General features: G+C 30.1%; 2 protein-coding genes across 2 annotated transcripts; both read left to right on the top strand.

Annotated features, from left to right (window-relative positions):
• Nucleotides 1-369: 369 nt before the first annotated feature.
• LOC142239534 (uncharacterized) lies at nucleotides 370-830 on the top strand. The gene is made up of 3 exons (XM_075311320.1): nucleotides 370-385; nucleotides 458-684; nucleotides 747-830. Exons 1-3 carry the CDS (start codon nucleotides 370-372, stop codon nucleotides 828-830), a joined length of 327 nt encoding a protein of 108 aa, XP_075167435.1.
• Nucleotides 831-7,875: 7,045 nt separating this feature from the next.
• On the top strand, nucleotides 7,876-8,400 carry LOC142239533 (uncharacterized). The gene is made up of 2 exons (XM_075311319.1): nucleotides 7,876-8,163; nucleotides 8,233-8,400. Exons 1-2 carry the CDS (start codon nucleotides 7,876-7,878, stop codon nucleotides 8,398-8,400), a joined length of 456 nt encoding a protein of 151 aa, XP_075167434.1.
• The last annotated feature ends 8,839 nt before the right edge of the window (nucleotides 8,401-17,239 follow it).

Genomic DNA, 17,239 nt, shown 5'->3' with positions numbered 1-17,239 from the left:
TCACAGTTTGGGGACAAGAGTCACCAAAAATACTGGCAACACTGATATTAAAAAAAAAAAAACTCCATAAAGAGGTTAACAACAATTATTAGGATATTATTGAAAAAAGTATTTTTATCTATTTGATAATAGAGCGCCATAATTGTTTCCATCCAATCGATAATTGTATTCAGTCATCGTTACATTGTAGTCAAAAATAGTTTGTTATTTTTCTTTCATGTAAAATGTGTGTTCAAACATATTGTGATTTATTTATTATTGGGACTTTTTTGTCAAGAGGTATTGTTATTGGATTTCTTTTACAAATCTCCCTGAACTTTCACAATTTATTTTCCACATTCCCAATGTCATTTCTAGGTGATATAAAAAATGACAGACGCATGGAGTAAGTGCACAATGCTTGTCAAGGATTTTGGAAATTTCGAGTACTGCAACCTCACATGATCTCGAAAACAAGAACCCCAGTTATCCTTTTATCTAAAACTATTTCAATTGCCAGTTACCAATTGTTTGGTCCACATTGAATTTCATTATATCACAAAGTATGGACAACACATTGTGCCTCTTAACAGTACCTGGGATGCATGTGCATTTATGGCAAATCGTAAAAGATTTAAAACTTTTCAGCGTGTATATGATATGATCGGCCAATATACGAATGTCAATCATTCATGTCCCTATAAGGTGGAGGCGAACTTCTAAAATGTTCTGTAGTAAATAAAAGAAATATCTTTTTATGATTTCAGCATGATATAATATCCAATATGTTACTAGACTCGAAAAAGATTCCATTTCCTCTCTGGACTGGAGAGTATTTGATTAAATCTTAATTTTTTGTCAATGGAAGCAAGAAACTGGACATAGACGGAGGTGGTAAATGCTAAATTCAAATTCAATTGGTTTTGACGAAGAAGAAAAATTACAATTTATTCGAGAAATAATTATTTGAACACAATTATAATGAAATAAGTAAATAATCTCTTCTTTATATATACAAAATATGACGTGTATGTTCGTGATAGATAAACGCAAAAACTACTGGACCTATTTTGACCAAATTTTATTTGAAATTGATCTACCTACGAACAATAAACGAATCTGTGCCAAATCTCTCAGGACGATAGTGTCATTATTGAAGGCTGTAAAGTGATTACAGCAGACAGACGGACGGACATGATTATATCGTCTTAGAATTTCTCCCTGATCAATAATAATTTAAATATTCCTATATCGATATTTCGTTGTGTTACCAGGAATGACAAACTTATTATAGCCCCCTTAACCATACTATGGTGAGTAACACTACACTGAAAAAAAAGCATACTCGGTTCCAAAGACTTTGTCTTTACTTTAAAAAATTTGGTATTGATTCCGAGCCAAAGAAGCGGAGAATACAAGTAAGGATACTTTTAAGACACAATTCTCTTTTAAATTCAGGTTTTGTTTACTTGCTTCTAGGAAGTAAATTTTAATTTTTCGCTTTCTCAGCTTTTTTTCTTCATATGATATCAAAGTCCTTTAAAAACGAGTTAACGGCAACTTTATTTTACAAATTAGGACTCGACTTCCAGTAGAAATTATGCTATGTTTGAAGTAAAAAACTTCATTAAAATAAAGTTTTGAAAAACATGTCCTATATTTGAACGATTTTTTGCTTTGTAGTCAAGATGCAAAAAGACAACAAATTTAAAGACAATTTCATTAAATTTAAAGAATTTTTCTGAATTATTAAAGTCAAGTTGACCTTAGCCTATAAATTTTTTCTTTCATGTTAAGATACCCATTTTTAAGTCAAATCACTTAGTTTTAAGGACAATACGACTTCATTGAAAAGTTTATCGACTTTTGGACAAGGAAAATAACTTCATTTTAGAGAAATGCGTCTTCTATGCTAAGCAAAATTTGTATTCGTATTTTAAAGACATGAAATCTTTGACTTCACGACAATATTTTTTTCAGTGCAATTATAAAAAATCACAATACCTAAAGTTTTCCAAACTAAGAAGATCTCGAATAATATTTTAAACCGTTCCACTGTTCATTGAATATTCTCTACAGAATATTCAATAAATATTATTCAATAAAATTCCAATCTATTTCGTACATCTTGGGTCAAAGTTCGAACTTAAATGACATAACCACTCTGCTTAAAGTTGGGTGAGATATCATTGAATCTATTCTACTGACGACCTTGGGCTTAAATTTTCACTTTCTGAGCCAACATATACAGCAACAGTGGTAGAGTATAATTAACAGTGTTGCCAGTACCGTATTTGGGATCCTTGCCCAAAATGGGAATTCCATTTTTTTTCGTGAATAGAAACGATAGTATAATTTCTGTGATTAATATTTTCTATAGAAATAACAAATTGAAAAAATTTTCTATGGAAATAAAATGTTGACAACATTTTCTATAGAAATAAAATTTTGACAAAATTTTCTATAGAAATAAAATTTTGACAAAATTTTCTATAGAAATAAAATTTTGACAAAATTTTCGATAGAAATAAACTTTTAACAAAATTCTCTATAGAAATAAAATTTTAACAAAATTTTCTATATAAATAAAATTTTAACAAAATTTTCTATAGAAATAAAATTTTGACAAAATTTTCTATAGAAATAAAATTTTAACAAAATTCTCTATAGAAATAAATTTTTAACAAAATTTTCTATAGAAATAAACTTTTGACAAAATTTTCTATAGAAATAAAATTTTGACAAAACTTTCTATAGAAATAACAAAATTTTCTATAGAAATAAAATTTTGACAAAATTCTCTATAGAAATAAAATTTTGACAAAATTTTCTATAGAAATAAAATTTTGACAAAATTTTCTATAGAAATAAAATTTTGACAAAATTTTCTATAGAACTAAAATGTTGACAAAATTTTCTATAGAAATAAAATTTTAATAAAATTCTCTATAGAAGTAAATTTTTAACAAAATTTTCTATAGAAATAAAATTTTAGCAAAATTCTCTATAGAAATAAAATTTTAACAAAATTTTCTATAGAAATAAAATGTTGACAATATATTCTATAGAAATAAAATGTTGACAAAATATTCTATAGAAATAAAATTTTGACAAGTTTTTCTATAGAAATAAAATTTTGACAAAATTTTCTATAGAAATAAAATGTTAACAAAATTATCTATAGAAATAAAATTTTAACAAAATTCTCTATAGAAATAAATTTTTAAGAAAATTTTCTATAGAAATAAAATTTTGACAAAATTTTCTATAGAAATAAAATTTTAACAAAATTCTCTATAGAAATAAAATTTTGATAAAATTTTCTATAGAAATAAAATGTTGACAAAATTTTCTATAGAAATAAAATTTTAAAAAAATTCTCTACAGAAATACATTTTTAAGAAAATTTTCTATAGAAATAAAATTTTAAGAATATTTTCTATAGAAATAAAATTTTAACAAAATTTTCTATATAAATAAAATTTTCTAAAGAAATAAAATTTTGACAAAATTTTCTATAGAAATAAAATTTTAACAAAATTTTCTATAGAAATAACATTTTGACAAAATTATCTATAGAAATAAAATTTTAACAAAATTCTCTACAGAAATAAAATTTTAACAAAATTCTCTATAGAAATAAAATTTTAACAATATTTTCTATAGAAATAAAATTTTAACAATATTTTCTATAGAAATAAAATTTTAACAAAATTTTCTATAGAAATAAAATTTTAACAAAATTTTCTATAGAAAAAAAATTTGACAAAATTTTCTAAAGAAATAAAATTTTGACAACATTTTCTATAGAAATAAAATTTTAACAAAATGTTCTATAGAAATAAAATTTCAACAAAATTTTCTATAGAAATAAAATTTTGACAATATTTTCTATAGAAACAAAATTTTAACAAAATTTTCTGTAGAAATAAAATTTTGACAAAATTTTCTATAGAAATAACATTTTGACAAAATTTTCTAAAGAAATAAAATTTTGACAAAATTTCTATAGAAATAAAATTTTAACAAAATTCTCTATAGAAATAAAATTTTAACAACATTTTCTATAGAAATAAATTTTTGACAAAATCTATGTATATAAAATTCAAAGTATGTTTGTTTATTTGTATGTTTCGGGCAGGCTCGGAAACGGCTGAACCGATTTACTTGAAACTTTCAGAGATCGTAGGGGGCGCTCACGTAGTGAAAATAGGGTACCTCATTTTTGGCACCTGGTCGCGGAGGTGGATCTCCCCTTTGTCGGACTTTTTGAAAATTGGACCAAAGTTGACCGATTTCCTTGAAATGTTCATTGAAGGTTGGCATCTAGACAAAGATCCGCTACTTTATATTTCGATATTTGTTCGACTTTTTTTAAAGAACAGTGAAAAAATAAGATTCTCTCAATTATGCGGTGAGGTTACGAAATTAATATGGGATAGCTGATGGGTTCATATGTAGACGGGGAGGGGGACCTACTTCTTCCCCTACCTTTTGAAACTTGGAATAAAATTATGCGATTTGCTTGAAAATTTCATTGAAGGTTGGGATTGGCATCTAGACAAAGATCCGATACATTATTTTTTGATATTTGGACGCGGAGTGGGACCTTCCCTTTGCCCGACTTTTTTAAAGTACAGTGAAAACAAAACTAAACTCCCCGACTGAAATATTACGGAAAAAATGGGTGAGGTTATGAAATTTATATCAGGTTCCTGATTTTTTAATATTTGCTCGGGGAAAAATAAAAGGGAATAGGGAGACATCCGCTTCTCTTAAGTACATACAGAGAAACAATTAAACGTTACCAAGTTACTTGAAATTTACAGAGGACTGGGGAGAGGTTACGATATTAATATTTGATACCTTATTTTTGATATTTGGACTAGAGGTGTGCACGTGACACGAAATTGTCGTGACTCACGAAACGATCATAGCAACGGCGTGAGCATGATTAACAAACCAAAATGTCGTGCGTGAGTCACGAAAATATTATCTTCGTGAATGTGCGTGAGTAAAGATTTACGCTCACGAAAATAATCCCGCTCACCAACATAAAACGCTTAAGAGTTAAATTCATTTACAATTTTAGTGACACCTGGGATGTTAAGAGTGTAATAACGCTCTCGATTTTTATAATGCTCAGGTTTTCACACACGTCGCTAAGGTAAATTATTCAAAAAATTGTTCGGGAGTCACTACATTTTCCGTGTGTCACGGTATTTTTCGTGAGTCACGACATTTTCGTGCTTGAGTGTGCGTGAGTACAAATTTTCTTTTCGTGAGTGTGCGTGAGTGTGAGTCCTACCAAACAATATCGTGCGTGAGTAAGATTTTCCGTCGTGAGTATGCGTGAGCGTGAGTAAAATATTACTCATGTGCACACCTCTAATTTGGACGCCCCTTGCCTTGCTGTTTGAAATTTGGGCTTATAATTTGCTTGGCATTTTCTGGGACGTTTGCAAAAGATAAGCTACATCACTTTTCGATATTTGGTCGGGGAGGAGGACCTCCTTTAAAACTGAAAAAAAAATCTTAAGTTTTCTTGAAATTTAAAAAGGCAGTGGGGGAAGGTTATGAACGGGGGGGGGGCAACCTTCCTTGCCTCACACTTGAAGGAAAGCTTCAAGAATTTTCAGGGAAGGTTAAGGATGCTATTCACTTCGGTGTTTTTCGATATTGTATCGGGGCAAGTGACGTTTAAAACAATAGAGCAAAATTTATACTTCTCCGATCTACTTGAAATTTACAGGGAACGTGGGAGGAGGTGATTAAATTAATACATGATTTTTAAATTAGTATATGATTCTTCGATTGCTGGTTGGGGAAGGGGAAAAGTGAATTAAACTTTGTCGATAGAATTTATAGGGACCATTGAGTAATTTGTGAAATTTATATAGGATACGTTATAGTCCGATATCAGGTCGGAGTGGAGCGACGGTGGGGAGAAGGTTCCCTTTTGTCCGTTTTTTTTTTTTTCTTAAATTGAAAGTAGAGGGTTGTCCGTAAATGGGAACTCGGTACATAATTTTATGATTTTTGCACAGACTTCTGCTAGACTTCTTTTTAGTAAAGAACTTAAATTTACACGAAATTGCCAGTCAACGTAGAGGGTGCATCATTTTCCGATATATGTTCGGGAAAGGGATGTTCTCCATGTCCAACATTTTAAAAAGTGTTAATGTGATAAATTTGTATATCCTCCACCATAGGACTTTGTCATTCCGTTTGTAACACATCGAAATATTGCTATAAGACCCCATAAAGTATATATATTCTGGGTCGTGGTAAAATTCTGAGTCGATCTGAGCATGTCCGTCCGTCCGTCTGTTGAAATCACGCTAACTTCCGAACGAAGCAAGCTATCGACTTGAAACTTGGCACAAGTAGTTGCTATTGATGAAGGTCGGATGGTATTGTAAATGGGCCATATCGGTCCACTTTTACGTATAACCCGCAAATAAACGGACCTCCAAATTTGGCTTGCGATTGCTCTAAGAGAAGCAAATTTCATCCGATCCGGCTGAAATTTGGTACATGGTGTTAGTTTATGGTCTCTGACAACCATGCAAAAATTGGTCCACATCGGTCCATAATTACATATAGCCCCCATATAAACCGATCCCCCGATTTGGGTTGTGGAGCCTCTAAAAGAAGTAAATTTCATCCGATCCGGCTGAAATTTGGTACATGGTGTTAGTATATGGTCTCTAACAACCATGCAAAAATTGGTTCACAACGGTCCATAATTATATATAGCCCCCATATAAACCGATCACCAGATTTGACCTCCGGAGCCTCTTGGAAGACCAAAATTCATCTGATTCAGTTGAAATTTGGTACGTGATGTTAATATATGGCCTCAAACACCCATGCAAGAATTGGTCGAAATCGGTCAATAATTATATATGGGCCCCATATAAACCGATCCCCAGATTTGACCTCCGGAGCCCCTTGGAAGAGCAAAATTCATCCGATACGGTTGAAATTTGGTACGTGATGTTAGTATATGGTATCCACCAACCATGCAGGAATTGGTTCATATCAGTCCATAATTATATATAGCCACCATATAAACCGATCCCCAGATTTGACCTCCTGTGCCTTTTGGAGAAGCAAAATTCATCCGATCTGGTTGAAATTTGGTACGTGATGGTAGTATATGATATTTAACAGCCATGCCAAAAGTGTTCCATATCAGTCCATAATCATATAAACCGATCCTGAGATTTGGTTTTGGAGCCTCTTGGAGGAGCAAATTTCATCCGAGTCTGCTGAAATTTGGTACATTGTGCTAGTATGTGGCCGTTAACAACCATGCCTAACTAGGTACATATCGGTCAATAGTTATATATAGCCCTCAGATAAATCGATCCCCAATCACAGAAAAATTGGTCCATATCAAGTTCATAATTCTATATAGCCCCCATATAATTTTGACAAAATTTCCTATTAAAATAAAATTTTGACAAAATTTTCTATAGAAATAAAATTTTGACAAATTTGCCAGCAAAAATAAATAAAAAACTGGCAACTCTCGTTATCATTCACCATGAAGAGGTAAACAACAATTATTTGGATAATATTGAAAATACATTAATTATCTATTTAAAATAAAATTAGACCTAATAGAGCCTTTTGATTGTTCCCATTAAATCTGCAATAGAATTTAGTCATCGTTACTTTATGCCCAAAAGTAGTTCGTGATTGTAATTTTCGTTAATACAAAATGTGTTTCAAACTTATTGCAATTTATTTATTATTTGGCCTTTTGTGTACAGGGGTATTTTTATTGGATTTCATTAAGATATTTTTCATATTCCTCTAAAGTTTCAAGATTTCCAATGTCATTTCTAGGCAATATCAACAATTACAAAAGCATGGGGTAACTGCACAATGCATGACAAGGCTTTTGGAAATTTCGAGTACTGTAACTTTACATTGACTCGAAAACAAGAACCCCAATTGTCCTTTTACATCAAACTATTTCAATTGCCAGTTACCAATTGCTTGGTCCACATTGAATGTCATTATTTCACAAAGGCTAGACAACAAATTGTGCCCCTTAATGCTACCTGGGATGCATGTGCTTTTATGGGAAATCGTAAAAGATTTCTAGCATTTCAGCGTGTATATGATATTATTGGTCAATACACGAATGCTAATCATTCATGTCCCTACCAGGTAGAGATGAATTTAAAAAAAAAATCTATTCAAAAAACGACTTTAGTCTCTTTTCTTATATGATTTCAGCATGATATAATAGCAAAAAATATGGTAATCGAAGCTCAGAAGTTGCCATTTTCCATTTTGCCTGGAGAGTATGTGGTTAAAACATCATTCTTCGTCAATGGAAGCAAGAAGCTAGACATAGACGCAGGTGGTACTTTCTCATTTCAAAGTCAACCGAAGAGAGGCTGATTTGCACGAATTTTGACCCAAGATATCAGACATCTACTCAAGAATAAAAATTACTACAAAAACTACAAGAGTTTTGCAATCAAACGAATAAATATTTGAACAAAAAATAACCTCCCATATTCATAAAATTTAACTTAAACAATAAATTTACTATGAAATCAAATATTAATCAGCAAAAAAACGTGTTATTGTTTTTCAAAACATTCTCTCATTTAATTGAGCCAATTATCGAAGCAGCTTTGCCAATCTGATTGAACTATCTCCAAAACATGCATTCTGAATGATTCATCCGCTTTTTCAGGTGTCGGAAAACGTTGACATCTCATTCTTGGTATTACGTAGGGAAAATAAGTCATTCGTTTCCAAGTCAGGACCAACGGCGGAAGACCCATTAAATCGATGTTTTAAATGCTCCAAAATGCGGTTGTTTGAACAAAATTTTCCATAGAAATAAAATTTTGACAAAATTTTCTATAGAAATAAAATTTTGACAAAATTTTCTATAGACATAAAATTTTGACAAAATTTTCAATAGAAATAAACTTTTGACAAAATTTTCTATAGAAACAAAATTATGACAACATTTTCTATAGAAACAAAATTATGACATTTTCTATAGAAATAAAATTTTAACAAAATTGTCTATAGAAATAAAATTTTGAACAAAATTTTCTATAGAAATACAATTTTGATAAAAATTTCTATAGAAATAAAATTTTGACAAAATTTTCTATAGATATATAATTTGACAAAATTTTCTATGGAAATAAAATTTTGACAAAATTTTCTATAGAAAAAAAATTTTGACAAAATTTTCTATAGAAATAAAATTTTGACAAAATTTTATATAGAAATTAAATTTTGTAAAAAAATTTTATAGAAATAACATTTTAATAAAATTTTCTATGGAAATAAAATTTTGACAAAATTTTCTATATAAGTAACATTTTGACAAAATTTTCTATATAAATAAAATTTTGACAAAATTTTCTATAGAAATAAAATTTTGACAAAATTTTCTATAGAGACAAAACGTTGATAACAATTTCTATACAAATAAAATTTTGACAAAATTTTCTATAGAGACAAAACGTTGATAACAATTTCTATAGAAATAAAATTTTGACAAAATTTTCTATGGAAATAAAATGTTAACAAAATTGTCTATAGAAATAAAATGTTGACCAAATTTTCTATCGACATAAAATTTTGAACAAAATTTTCTATAGAACTAAAATTTTGACAAAATATTCTATAGAAATAAAATATTGACAAAATTTTCTATAGACTTAAAATTTTGACGAAATTTTCTTAGAAATAAAATGTTGACAAAATTTTCTATAGAAATAAAATTTTGACAAAATTTTTTATAGAAATAAAATTTTGACAAAATTTTCTATAGAAATAAAATTTTGACCAAATTTTCTATAGAAATAAAATTTTGACAAAATTTTCTATAGAAATAAAATTTTGACAAAATTTTCTATAGAAATAAAATTTTGACAAAATTTTCTATAGAAAGAAAATTTTGACAAATTTCTATAGAAATAAAATGTTGACCAAATTTTCTATAGAAATAAAATTGTGAACAAATTTTTCTATAGAAATAAAATTTTGACAAAATTTTCTATAGAAATAAAATTTCTACAAAATTTTCTATAGAAATAAAATTTCTACAAAATTTTCTATAGAAATAAAATTTTGAGAACATTTTTCTTTCGGATAAAACAAGATTTCTTATACTAACCACTAAAATTTGATCAACAATTTCAAAGTAAGATTTTTGTAATTTGGTAGATTTTTGGTAAAAATTTCTTCAAATTTTGTTAGATTAGTTTTGGTACGAGTGGCAACCGTGTCCGAAGGTCAAAAAGTTAACCAACTACTTCAAAATAAAATTTTTGTAATTTGGTACATTTTTGGATTAAAATTTCTGCAAAATTTTTTTAGATTGTGACAAAAAAAATCTTGCGACAATTTATTAACCCGAAAAAGGAAACAAATACATCATTATAAAAAAAGAAAAACCTAAAGTATAAATTAATAAAAACAAGTACATACGGCCGTAAGTTCGGCCAGGCCGAATCTTATGTACCCTCCACCATGGATTGCGTAGAAACTTCTACGAAAGACTATCATCCACAATCGAAATACTTGGGTTGTGGTATCTTAAAACTTCTTAACATCGTTTTCTAAATTGTGAGTTAGTCCATAGGTGGTATATATTAGACAAAAAAGTCATGTGTAGTTAAGTCTACAAATAATTACGAATCGATATGGACTTTTTGCACGGTACGTAGAGAGCTAGAATTGAAATATGGGGGTCGCTTATATGGGGGCTATATACAATTATGAACTTGATATGGACCAATTTTGTGTGATTGGGGATCGATTTATCTGAGGGCCATATATAACTATAGACCGATATGGACCTAGTTAGGCATGGTTGTTAACGACCATATTCTAGCACAATGTACCAAATTTCAATTCACTCGAATGAAATTTGCTCCTCCAAGAGGCTCCAAAATCAAATCTCGGGATCGGTTTATATGGGGCTATATATGATTATGAACTGATATGGACCACTTTGGCATCATATACTACCACCACGTACCAAATTTCAAGCAGATCGGATGAATTTTGCTTCTCCAAAAGGCACCGGAGGTCAAATCTGGGGATCGGTTTATATGGGAGTTATATATAATTATGGACTGATAGGAACCAATTCCTGCATGGTTGTTGGATACCATATACTAACATCACGTACCAAATTTCAACCGAATGGGAAGAATTTTGCTCTTCCAAGGGGCTCTGGAGGACAAATCTGGGGATCGGTTTATATGGGGGCTATATATAATTATGGACCGATATGGACCAATTTCTGCATGGTTGTTAGAGACCATATACTAACACCATGTACCAAATTTCAGCCGGATCGGATGAACTTTGCTTCTCTTAAAGGCCTCGCAAGCCAAATCGGGAGATCGGTTTATATGGGGGCTATATATAATTATGGACCGATATGGACCAATTTTTGCATGGTTGTTAGAGACCATATGCTAACACCATGTACCAAATTTCAGCCGGATCGGATGAAATTTGCTTCTCTTAGAGGCCTCGTAAGCCAAATTTGGGGGTCCGTTTATATGGGGGCTATACGTAAAAGTGGACCGATATGGCCCATTTTCAATACCATCCGACCTACATCAATAACAACTACTTGTGTTAAGTTTCAAGTCGATAGCTTGTTTCGTTCGGAAGTTAGCGTGATTTCAACAGACGGACGGACGGACGGACATGCTCAGATCGACTCAGAATTTCACCACGACCCAGAATATATATAATTTATGGGGTCTTAGAGCAATATTTCGATGTGTTACAAACGGAATGACAAAGTTAATATACCCCCCATCCTATGGTGGAGGGTATAAAAACACTGGCAACACTGGTATTTAATACACTTCACGTAGCGACAAACAACAATTATTAACATATTACCGAGCAAATTACCTATGGTAGTTTCCATCCAATCGATAATTGAAATTAGTCATCGGTACTACTTGGTACCCAGAAGTAGATCGTCAGTTTTCTTTAATACAAAATGTATATCAAACTTATTGCGATTTTTTTAATATTTTGCCTTTTTTATCAAGAGGTAATTTCACTAGATTTCTATTTTCAAATTTTTCAAATCCCTCTAAAATTGCATGATCTACTTTCCAAATTTCTAGGCAATATCAAAACTAACAAAAGCATGGATTAAGTGTACAATGCATGAAAAAGATTTTGGAAATTTCGAATACTGTAACGTGACATGGTCTCGAAAACAAGAACCCCAATTATCCTTGTACATAAAACTATTTCAATTGCCAGTTACCAATTGCCTGATTCACATTGAATTTCATCATATCACTTTGACTAAACAACGTATTGTAGCCCTTAACGGTACCTGGGATGCATGTGCATTTATGGCAAATCGTAAAAGATTTATTGCTCTTCAACGTTTATATAATATTTTCGGTCAAAACACGAATGTCAATCATTCATGTCCCTATAAGGTGGAGATGAAGTTGCCAGTTCAATTGTAAAACAAAAAACGACTCTAATTTCTTTTTGTTTTCAGCATGATATAATAGCAAAAAATACGGTCTTCGAAACTCGAAATATTCCATTTCTAATTTTGCCTGGAGAGAATTTAATTAAAACCTCATACATTGTCAATGGAAGTAAGAAACTAGACATAGACGCAGGTGGCACTTTCTCATTTCAAAATCAACCGAAGAGAGGCTGATTTGCACGAATTTTGACCCAAGATATCAGACATCTACCCAAGAATAAAAATTACTACAAAAACTACAAGAGTTTTGCAATCAAACGAATAAATATTTGAATAAAAAAATAACCTCCCATATTCATAAAATTTAACTTAAACAATAAATTTTCGAGGAATCTTGAAGAATAATAAAATAAATAAATGATAATATAACTCATCCTTGTTTTGGTTTCAATCACACAATTGGCGGATTTAATTGCATTTTTTATTGAATTGCCATCAATCACGAAAATGATACGAGGTTTGCCTAGTGTTGCAATCTGCCAACTGCTGCTCTATAGTAAAGCTTGCAATTTTTGAGGTTATACTTACTCAGAACGTTTTGATATCACGGTTACCACTCGTGCAAAACTAAACCAAAATTTGAAGAAAAATTTACAAAAAATCTACCAAAAAATCCTAAATAAATTTGACAAACTTTTCCTCTATTGAATAAACTACTCTTGTAGTTTATTTAGTCAACAGATGGTTTTAAGCTAGGTTAGGTTAAAGTGGCAGCCCGATTAAGTTTCAGGCTCACTTAGACTATTCAGTCCATTGTGAAACCACATTTAAGTCAAAGTACCTCTTACATATGGGCACATCTAGTTTTAACCACTGAACCTTCTCTATTATTTTCTCTTGTCGAACCATCCATATTGTTCCAAACACATTAACAGACTGCTTAAGTTAGCGTTTTCCAGGTCCGCCAGTAATCTAAAGCTGTATGCCCCTAAAATACGCTTACGCCTTACACAAAATGCAGGACACTCACACAGGAGGTATTTAATTTATTCCTTTTCCTCCGCATCATGACAGCTCATACAATAGTCATTATACTTCGCGCCAATAGTTTTTGCAAAATCGCCTATCAGGCAGCGAATATATAAGGTAGTTCCTAGCCTTGCTAACTCATCTGCTTCGTAGTTCCCCGGTATGTTCCTATGGCCAGACACCCATATTATGTGAATATTGTACTGCTCAGCCATCTCGTTGAGAGATTAGCGGCAGTCGATGCTCGAGTTAAGGAACACAGAGTCCAAGGATTTTATTGCAGGTTGACAGTCTGAGTATTAATACCATCATTTTTCAGAACATTACTTCTCAGCCAATTCGCCACCTCTCTTATTGCTAATATTTCAGCCTGAAAAACACTACAGAGATTAGGTAATCTTTTCGCTATTCGAAATTCCAGATCTTTAGAATATACTCCGAAACCCACTTGTCCATCCAATTTGGAGCCATCAGTGTAGAAATCTATATATATTTTATTCCCCGGGGTCTGTGTACAACACGCCTCACTGTTGAGAATTAGAGTTTCAAACTTTTTGTCGAAAAGTGGTTTCGCCAGAGTGTAATCCACTACGTTAGGCACATCTGACATTATTTTGAGGACCGAACTGTGACCGTACATTTTTTCCGACCACAACGATAGCTCGCGCAACCGCATAGCCGTTGTTGCAGCTGACTGTTTGGCCAGAATGTGTAAAGGCAATAGATGCAGCATGACATTAAGGGAATCGGTTCCTGTCTTACTGAACGCTCCTGAGATACACAAGCACGCCATTCGCTGAACTTTATCTAAACCTGTCGGTTGCTGAAGTGCCGGCCGCCAGACTACAACAGCATACAGCATTATAGGTCTAACACCTGCATTAGGTCTAACACCTCATTTTTTCCTAATGTCCTTTTTGCACGAGTACAAAGCTACCGTGGATTTTCTCGCCCTTTCTTCAATATTAAGCCTAAAGTTCAGCTTCCTGAACTTTCCACGGTATTTTGCACACTCACCAAAGGGAATTTCAATACCCCCTATATGGGCATTACCGTGGGAGTTTTTCGATCTTTGCAGTACATGACTAATTCTGTCTTGGAGGATTTACGCCAAGACCATTCTCTTTCTCCCGTTTCTCAGTCAACCGGAGAGCTCTTTGTATAACATGTCTGATTGTATATGGGAATTTTCCCCTGACAGCTAGAGCCACATCGTCATCGTATGCCTTTCTTTTTCTAGGGAAACCAGAAGGTTGTTTATAGCAACATTCCAAAGAAGAGGTGATAGAAATCCTCCCTGGGGAGTGCCTCTATTCACATACCTTTGTATGTTTGCTTGTCCTAGTGTGGCTGAAATACGTCTCCTCATTAGCAGTTCGTCTAGCAGCTAAAATCAAAACAACAATAAACAATAAAAATTTTGTAAAAATTTTATTTCTATAGAAAATTTTGCCAAACTTTTATTTCTATAGAAAATTTTGTCAAAATTTTATTTCTATAGAAAATTTTGTCAAAATATTACTTCTATAGAAAATGTTGTCAAAATTTTATTTCTATAGAAAATTTTGTCAAAATTTTATTACTATAGAAAATTGTGTCAAAATGTTATTAATAAAGAAAATTTTTCCAAAATGCTCTTTCTATAGAAAATTTTGTCAAAATTTTATTACTATAGGAAATTTTGTCAAAATTTTATTATTACAGAAAATTTCTACCAAAATTTTATTTCAATTTCCATATACAATTTTGTCCAAATATTATTTCTATAGAAAATTTTGTCAAAAATTTTTTTACTATAGAAAATTTTGTCAAAATTTTATTACTAAAGAAAAAGAAATTTTATTTCTATGGAAAATTTTTCCAAAAATTTAGTTCTATAGAAAATTTTGTCAAAAATTTTTTTCTACAGAAAATTTTGTCAAAATTTTATTACTACAGAAAACTTTTACCAAAATTTTATTTCAATAATAAAAAAAATTCAAAATTTTATTTCTATAGACAATTTGGTCAAAATTTTATTTCTATACAAAATTTTGTCAAAATTTTATTCCTATAGAAAATTTTGTCAAATTTTATTTCTATAAAAAATTTTGGCAAAATTTTAGTTCTATAGAAAATGTTTTCAAAATTTTAATTCTATAGAGAATGTTGTCAAAATTTTAATTCTATTGAAAATTTTGTCAAAATTTTATTTCTATAGAAACTTTTGTCAAAATTTTATTTCTATAGAAAATTTTGTCAAACTTAATTATATACGTACTTAATCGGCCTTTTTTAGTTTAATATATACCACGTATGGACTACCTTGCAATTTAGAAGACGGTGGTAGGAAGTTTTAAGATATTTATTATTTCAATAATCCAAAAAAAATCAAAATTTTATTTTAATAGAAAATTTAATTTGTATAGAGAATTTTGTGAAAATTTTGCCAAAATTGTATTTCTTTAGAAAATGCTTTCAAAAATTTTATGTTTATAGAAAATTTTGCCAAAATTTTATTTCCATTTAAAATTTTGTCAAAATTTTATTTCTATAGAAAATTTTGTCAAAATTTTATTTCCATATAAAATTTTGTCAAAATTTTATTTCTATAGAAAATTTTGTCAAAATTTTATTTCTATAGAAAGTTTTGTCAAAATTTTATTTCTATAGAAAGTTTTGTCAACATTTTATTACTATAGAAAATTTTGTCAAAATTTTATTACTAAAGAAAATTTTGCCAAAATGTTATTTCTATAGAAAATTTTGTCAAAATTTTATTACTACAGAAAATTTTTACCAAAATTTTATTTCAATAATAAAAAAAATGCAAAATTTTATTTTAATAGAATATTTTATTTTTATAGAAAATTTTGTGAAAATTTTATTTTTATAAAAAATTTCGCCAGAATTTTATTTCTATAGAAAATTTTGTCAAAACTTTATTTCTATACCACAAAAATATTCAAAATTTTATTTTAATAGAAAATTCTTTGGTTGTATAAAAAATTTTGTGAAAATTTTATTTTTATAGAAAATTTTACCAAAATTTTATTTTGTTAGACAATGCTGTCAAAATTTTAGATCTTTAGACAATTTTTTCCAAATTTTCTTTCTATAGAAAAATTTCTCCAAATTTTATTTCTATAGAAAATTTTCGCATCTAGAATTTGTGCGTACCATATTTATGTTAATTCACACCATTGTTTTATTATTTTTTGTTTTTGTTGTAACACTAATCGCCTTATATTATTCATTTAATTCGAATTCTAACAACACAATTCCAAATGCAATTAATTTTCCATTTATGAAATAAAATCAAGACACAGGAATTCAATGATAGTCATTCTAAAAAGATTTTGAAAAATAGTTGATGTCATCTTTTGTTTAGAAATAAAAACTACATTCAATAACAAAAACAGTATTGAATTTGCATTTTATGCTTTTAGAAAAAGTTATTACAACCACAACAAACAAATAAGATTGTTTTAATATGAACTTTACGATTTATCAGTTAAACGACAAAACGATTCTAATGAAAACCTCCTTGAAATCATAGTTATTGAAAATGATTAATGTTTTCTTTCAGATGACTATGAAACTGTTTGGAGTGTATAAAAATAAAAGCGAATATTGAAAGGAATTTATAAACAAATAAGTAACTAATATGAAAAATCAATAGTGGTATAAGCCAACCTGATGGCTGATGTGTAATGCAACAAAGTAAACCGCCCCTGAGTTGATCTAGCCATGTTCGTCCGTTTGTCTGTGAAC

Source organism: Haematobia irritans, chromosome 5 (genome assembly GCF_050003625.1).
Source record: "Haematobia irritans isolate KBUSLIRL chromosome 5, ASM5000362v1, whole genome shotgun sequence".
Taxonomy (NCBI): domain Eukaryota; kingdom Metazoa; phylum Arthropoda; class Insecta; order Diptera; family Muscidae; genus Haematobia; species Haematobia irritans.
Note: the sequence above shows the minus strand (reverse complement) of the source record. Positions and strands in the feature narration are given on the sequence as shown.